At 55.1% G+C, this 6,796-nt stretch overlaps 1 protein-coding gene across 5 annotated transcripts in view; it reads left to right on the top strand.

The window, feature by feature from the left end:
* CRAMP1 (cramped chromatin regulator homolog 1) overlaps window positions 1–6,796 on the top strand; it is a 57,950-nt gene that overhangs the window by 2,660 nt on the left and 48,494 nt on the right. For all 5 annotated transcript variants that reach the window (XM_032425684.1, XM_032425681.1, XM_032425682.1 and 2 more), the window contains one exon: window positions 233–582. In XM_032425684.1, coding sequence (XP_032281575.1) covers window positions 234–582 — 349 coding nt within the window. In that variant the 5' untranslated portion in view covers window position 233. The remainder of the gene's footprint in view (window positions 1–232; window positions 583–6,796) is intronic.

Here is a 6,796-nt window from a genome sequence, read left to right as displayed (position 1 = left end):
CCCGCCCCGCCGCCTCCGCGCCGCCGGGCCGCCGTTTCCTGGGGTCGGCGCCGGGGGCGGCGGGGCCGGGGCCGGGCGGTGGCGGCGGCGGGCGGGCGGCGGCGGGCGGGCGGCCGGGAGGGGATCGCGAACAAACAACGGCGGCCATGTTGAGAGGGCATCGGTGCGCTAAACTTCTCGGGCAGGCTGCCGGGCGCGCGCCTCACCGGGGTCTCCCCCCCTGCCCGGCCAGGATGACAGTGAAGTTGGGAGACGGCGGCGGCGGCGGGGAGGACGGGCTCAAGCGGCTGGGCAAGCGGGCGGCCGACGACGACTCGCTGGAGGGCGAGGGGCCCGGCGGCGGGGACGCGGCCGACGAGAGCGGCGGCACAAAGAGGGACGCCAGGACCCCCCGGGACGGCGGCGACGGCCCCCCGGCGCCCGCGGGCGGCCCGCAGGCCCCGTCCCCGCCGCCCGCCTGCCCGCAGGACCAGCACCACTTCCTCCGGTCCAGCGTGAGGCCGCAGAGCAAGAGGCTCAGGAAGGACTCGTCGTGCGCCGGGGGGAGCGGCGGCGCGGGCGGCTCGGGGCCGCGCGGAAAAGGTGAGGGGGACTCCGGCTTCTGCGGGGTGGGGGTGGGGGGCAGGGGGGCCCTGCCCGTGCCCTGTCTTCCGCGGCGGGGGGCACCGTGCAGGGGGACGCGCCCCCGCTCTGCCCCGAGGAGCCTGTTTCTCTCTGTGTCGGAACTACGTGAGGAGGCAGTGAGGACCCTCTCTCCGGGCAAGTACAATGGATTCCTGAAGGGTGGGTTTTGTTTTCTCTGAAAGGATCGTCTCTGATTTACATGGTAGGCTATTTCGCAGACAATGCTTTGGGGAAGGAAAGAGAGAATACCTGCTGTATCTCTTTCCCGGACGCACAACAAAGGAGTGGGCTTTCCAAACCCATTGCATAAGAAGCCAAACATGATTGATCACAGGGTCTGACTGGGGCCCATCGCCCTCTACCTCAGGTATTCCAGGCTCGGGAGTCCTAAAGACATCCAGATGCAGCCCTTTGAGTCCACAAAGGGTTCCCTGGGTGCCACAGAAACTGTGTCCCCTAGGGCAGGAGGCCGCGGGAACACTTGGTGGCCTGGTACAGGCAGGGAGCAGTCTGGGTGTTTGCCCCGGTGCTCCCGGTGAGGGAGGGTGGTACAGCTTTCCTGGGGTCCCCACCCCAATCAGAAGAAAACCACGTGCCAGTGTGGTTGCTGCTTTCCTCTGTTTGTGCGCCCGCCTTCCTGACTGTATAAGTGATCTCCTCTTCACTCCTCTCCGTCTGAGGCCAAGTCTGCAGCACTTCTACAGATAGCAGCTGTAACAGAGTTCCAGTGAGCTTTACAGGAAAGAAACTTTTACTTAGTTCCTTGGGAAATGGTAATTTAAGTTTATTAGAAGCCCTGACAATTTGAAGAAGGAAAGATTTCAGAAACTAACAGAGAGAGAACCATTTTGGAGATGCGTGCAAATACGTACATTTACACTTGCTTCTGCCTTCTCTTCACCTGGGGAGGGCTGGCATCTGAAATCATGCTGGCCTTACCAGATTTTTGGTAAAGATACTTGATGTAAGCATACTTAAGGTTGTGAGTGTAAGGTAATTTTGCATGTTTCAGAAATTAAGCCTTGTGTCCTATGCGTTTATGTTGGTGTGAAAGTTGCTGATCAGTTAGGAAAGCATTGATTTGTTTTATCAGCTTTGTTTTGTAAAAAATAGTTTTTCACTCCTAGTTACAGGTGTGTCTGAGTTATCACCAGTAAGCTCCTGGGATGCCTTCAAGGGTTTGTTTGTGGCTCAGAAGTCCTGGCAGCGTCCACGGCCTTGCCAACTTGGCTCTCTGACCTGCATCTGCTCGTCTGACTTGTTGAATCCGCCGGAATGAGAAGCACACTCACCTGTGAGACAAGGTGGTGGAGTGAAAGCACTCTGCGCCTGTACGTGGCCGCCCCGTGGGAGGCGGAGTGGTGCTTATGCTTCGGGGTGCAGTTGCTCTTGGCAGTCAGGTGATGAGGGGCGGTCTGCTTTTGTTTGCATAGTTGAGCGTGGCTCATCCAGAGAAGGTCTCCTGGATTAGCCTCCCATAAGCCATTGGCACTTCTCTTCTTGGTTCTTGTCCCTGTGTGTGCTTGGGGCAGCAGTCGACTTTCCGTTAGGAGAATGGATATGTGTTAGAATTGGTGCTTCTTGTGACTTTTATGTATTTTCCTGTTTTAGCAAGCGAATATTTCTTTAATTAAACAATAAAGCTAAACCGTAATGGTGGCTTTTAGGAATAAGAAGCGTGTCTGCTTTGCTTCATAGAAAGTGTTGAGCCTGGCATTTCCTGGGGGGGGCCTGATCTTGTCGGCACCTGTCACTGTGCCCAGAACACCCCCCTCCTTATGCCTCCATAACCTTTGCTCACTTACCACCTCCATGAACAGCCAGCAAAGGTCCGGTTCCAACAGCACGCCTGGTAACCTCTGCAAACATTTCTTAGAGGAGTGTTTGTCTTAACAGACTGGAAATCTCCATCCCGGGTGCTGAGTGCGGATCAGCGAGGAAACGAACAGTCCTAGCATTTGTTAGTTTTTTGCTTGAAAACAATGTAATTTCCATTATGCTCAAGGAGTGCTCCCAGCCCAGTCATTGGCGGTTCCTTGGTTGATCACTGACTGCTCTTGCCAGTTTGAATCTGAACTGCCAGGCGTGAGAACCTTGCCGTGAGTCTGGAGGAAAAGCCTTAGGGAGGAAAGGAGGTCTGCCTTGTTCCTCTGTGCACACCACTCTGCTTTTTTTCTGAGAAGACAGTCTTTTGTCAACTTCAACGAATAATGCTTTTGTAGCACAATTCCGAATTAGGTTACGTTGGCATTCTAAGGGGCAGGGAGCTAAGAGCATCTATGTGCTACACATGTTACCTCTCTCTTACTCTCATTTTAAATGGGTGCAGAAACTGAGGTTTGTTGTCTGAATAACGGGGTGAGCTGCAGGCCAGAAACCAGTAGACCTCCTTGATGCCAGCGCACATGTTCCTGCTGCCCCACCTTGCCACCCAGAGTGACCCGAGGGTGCTCTTGAGACCGAGATCCAGAGTTCGTGTATCTGTGAGAACCTGGTCCAGGAGACAGAGCCCCGAAGCCCTTCCCCTTCTGGCCAGTTTGTGATTTGGGTGATTCTTGGCTAACTGGTCTCTTTCTTGGAGCCTCAATTTCTTTGTCTGTAAATGGGGATAATGCCAGTGTCTGGCTCAGCACAGTAAATAACACAGCCAACGCCTGCCATAAGTGGTTAAAAGGTTCCCGGGGCTTCTGTTACAGAAAACGTGGTAGGTTTGAGGTTAGGGAGCTACAGAGTCTGGACAGGTAGACTGGGTTGGGTATCACCTGTTGGGAGGTAGAGAGAGAGGTCCCAGGAATATTCCTAAGCTGTTGACTGCCCTATAGGGCAATTGTAAGCACAAGGTAGACTCTCAGTTTCTCTGCTGCCCTTCAGTCCCCTACCCCACCCCCTTTCTGCCCAAGAACCTTCATTCTCCCCAACTTCAGGCCAGCTGGTCATGAATTGTGCCATCTCCACAGTTGGGCAGTGTCACCTGGTTTCACTGTGCTTGTATTTAGGAATCAGTAGATCACTGGACAGAACTTACTTATATTTTACATAAATTGTGGGCTGCTTATAGCTTCCAGGTGTTTTTGAAAGACATCAGATGAGACATGTCACCCCGATGTGGTCAGCCTTTGAGAGATGAGTACCATACGGCAGAGAGGGGTGAGCCAGCAGTCAGGAGACCTGGCTTCTCCCCCAGAGCTGCTTTGTGGCTGGCTCAGCTATGGGGCAAAGGGAAAGTCCCTTGACGTGCCCGAACTTTAGGTTCATTACTTCCAAAATGGGTTGGGTGAGATAGTGCCTAAAGCCATCCTGACCTTAACGCTTAGGGGTGAAGGGGTCAGCTGTGCAGACGGGACTTGGATCCTGTGTGTTTCAAGAGAGATTCTGGAAGGTAGGTTGCTTGAAAAATAGGGTAGCTCTGTGTTTGTGGGCTCTGCCTAGCCCTTGCCTCTGGGGGAGCCCCTGGCAGGGAGTGGTCAGAGTGTGCCCCTTCCACCCAGGGGCGTGCCCGCGTTGTCATGCAGGCACAGTCTGCTTGTCGTCGGCTCTGCGGTCACTCGTCACTGCTCGGGCATTTAGGCCAGGCCCCAGGAGGCCGGTTGAAGTATGGCCATGCATGCTGTGAACTCCCTGTCCTTCATACTCTCTGTGGAGGGAGAGGGACAATCAGATTGTCAAGACCACTGAGGCTATAGCGCTCTGATTCTTGTGCCCAGTGTGACTCAGTAAGTGATGTTTAATAAAATCAGATGCAGTGATGACAGTGTGGAGCCCACTGTGGCCACCTGGGCAGGGGCACCGGGCTCTGCCGAAAGCCCTCAGACCTTGTCGGGAGAAGAGGAGAGGAAGGCAAGGCCTCTGCCCCCTCCCCCCACACACCCTGCGTGTGGCACCATAAGGTAGGAGACACAGTAACCTGGACATGTCCTATTGTGTGCCCCGGACCCCCTGTGCACGGTAGGTCAGGAGACCTGTGTCCCTGGCCACTTCAGAGATGGGCCCTGATGGACCTGTGCAGGCTAGAGAGGGAAACCCCTGCAACCCAGGGGCTCTTGTAAATTATTAAGTTCAGAGTTGTATGGATTACACTCATTTTGCATCGAAGACATGGATAGAGTGTAGAGACCAATAGGTGAGGTAACATTTCAATATTGGTTTGAAGGCTGAGCTACTTCTCAAATACCTTGTTGGCTTTAATGTCAAAGCTAGCATTTCCATGGTGTTTGCTTGTGGAATTGTCCTTTGCCAACCAAGGATACTGTAGGATTTTAATTTTATGTAGTATGCTGTGTCTTGTTTTGTATCATATGAAGATGTAAAGATGATAGAGGAATGATTTCAGATAGTGGAGTCATAGATGTAAGAATGAGCTTTGTCATAGGTAGGGGTGCATGGAAGCATTTTAGGACATGGAATAAGTGCAGTGTTAGCGCTGGAGAGCGACGGGAGAAATGCCAGAGAAGGAAGAGGTTCTAAGGTGTTGTGTTTGCGACGGATGTCGAGAATTCCAGAAAGTCTTCACCTTATTTGACGGAGAAGGCATATGTTTTCATGGAAACAATGGGGTTTTAGTTATGTTTTTCTCAAACGTTTTGGGGAGAAGCGGTGTGCCTGTGAGGGAGCACAGCCCTGGGAGTGTAGAGGACGCCGAGGCTTGGTGCCATATGGAGGCTGCGGACACTGTGGGCTGTGATTGGGGTCGCCCCGGACCGCACGGTTCCAGGTCACCTTCGGTTCACAGAACAGGATGTCTCAGAGGCGGGGACCCTGCACCGGGGCTCCGGTGGTACGGCTGCAGCGTCCGCACTGGTTCTGCAGAGACTGGTTGAAGGACGAGCCCGTGGGAGGCTGCCTTGCGGAGCGCCGGCCGCGTGGAGCGGAGCAGCTCTTGGAGGCCCGTTGGGCAGTGGTGCGTGATGTACATGATGACAGACACCGGCCCGGGGAGGCGTCTGGATCTGCCTGCCGAGGCGACACCCTGACTGGGAATGGCCTTGGTGGAGAGGGTGCCCCCTCAGTCACGTCCAGGCTGTGAAAGCAAGCTTGACGGTTGTGGCGCCTGACACAGGTGAGCTGTGCTACGAGGGGTGCAGGAGCGGCCCCCAGGAGACCTTGGCATTTTGTCCCCATCTCGACTGTGGCATATCGTGACCTGAGGTGGACAGGTGCACGGACCAGGTGTGCCATCCTCGGCCTCTGAGAGGTCCCTGTCCTCTCGTACCACAGACCCAGGCCACGGGGAAGCGTTCCCGCGCCGGGGTCGGAGGCAGGTGCGCCTGCAGATGGACTGCCTTTAGCTCATGTTGAACCATTTTCCCAGCTGAGAAGGTGCAGAGTGGATGAAGTGAGGGGAGGCTCTTGTGTTCTCCCCTCGAGGGACATCACTGAGCATCTCGCAGTGCTGGTCTGCTGTGTTCTCTGTTAACGTTCCTGACCCTGGGAAGGAACTTTCCCAGACTCGGAAAGAAAGCTCCGGGATAGTGAGTTATTGCCTGATAGGACAGATTGTCGTTACATCTTCTGTCTATGACCTAAATTGAGTCACGCAGTTTTGTTTTTAGAGGTGAACATCCTCCCAACATCCTAACTCTTGCCACTGTTAGCTGTGTGGCTTTGGGCAAGTCACTGAACCTGTCGAGGACAGAGGGAGGGGTGTCAAGGTCCAGTTCCCTCCCCCTCCAAACCCCTGGATCCTTTAGCTCTGTGTGGAGTAAAGATACAGAAGCATCCGTGACACGGGTGGCAGCCGCCATGGTGTTGTGTGGCTCAAGAGGAAGATGCCCAGGCTTGGTTCTAGCTGCCCGGTGACCTTGGGCCATCTCTGAAATGTGGGCAATAGCTACGCGCTGAGAAGACAGAAAGGAGCAAAGCATTTGCACGTGCTTCCGAGGTGCCGTGGAGCCGCACGCTCCTGGGTCCGAGCAGCCGTGTGGCATGCCGGGCAAGCTGCTCCCCCCCCCAAGCCTAAGCACCCCCACTTGGAAGATAGGGATCGTTTCCTCCACTTCAGGTGGTGTGAGGGGCATGGGTGATAGGGTTCCAGGCTCATTCAGAGATGTGTGATGGCGGGGACCTAGAGGAAGCAGGCAGCCTAGCTTGTCCAGAGGCGGAGTGGGCAGCCGTGCAGCCTCGGAAGGCAGACCGCGGCCACATGTCTGCATCCCTCAAATGCAAGCCCTGGAGA

The sequence above is a fragment of the Phoca vitulina genome, unplaced genomic scaffold, assembly GCF_004348235.1.
Source record: "Phoca vitulina isolate PV1807 unplaced genomic scaffold, GSC_HSeal_1.0 scaffold33, whole genome shotgun sequence".
In the NCBI taxonomy this organism is placed as follows: Eukaryota; Metazoa; Chordata; class Mammalia; order Carnivora; family Phocidae; genus Phoca; species Phoca vitulina.
This window is presented reverse-complemented; position numbering and strand designations above follow the sequence as displayed.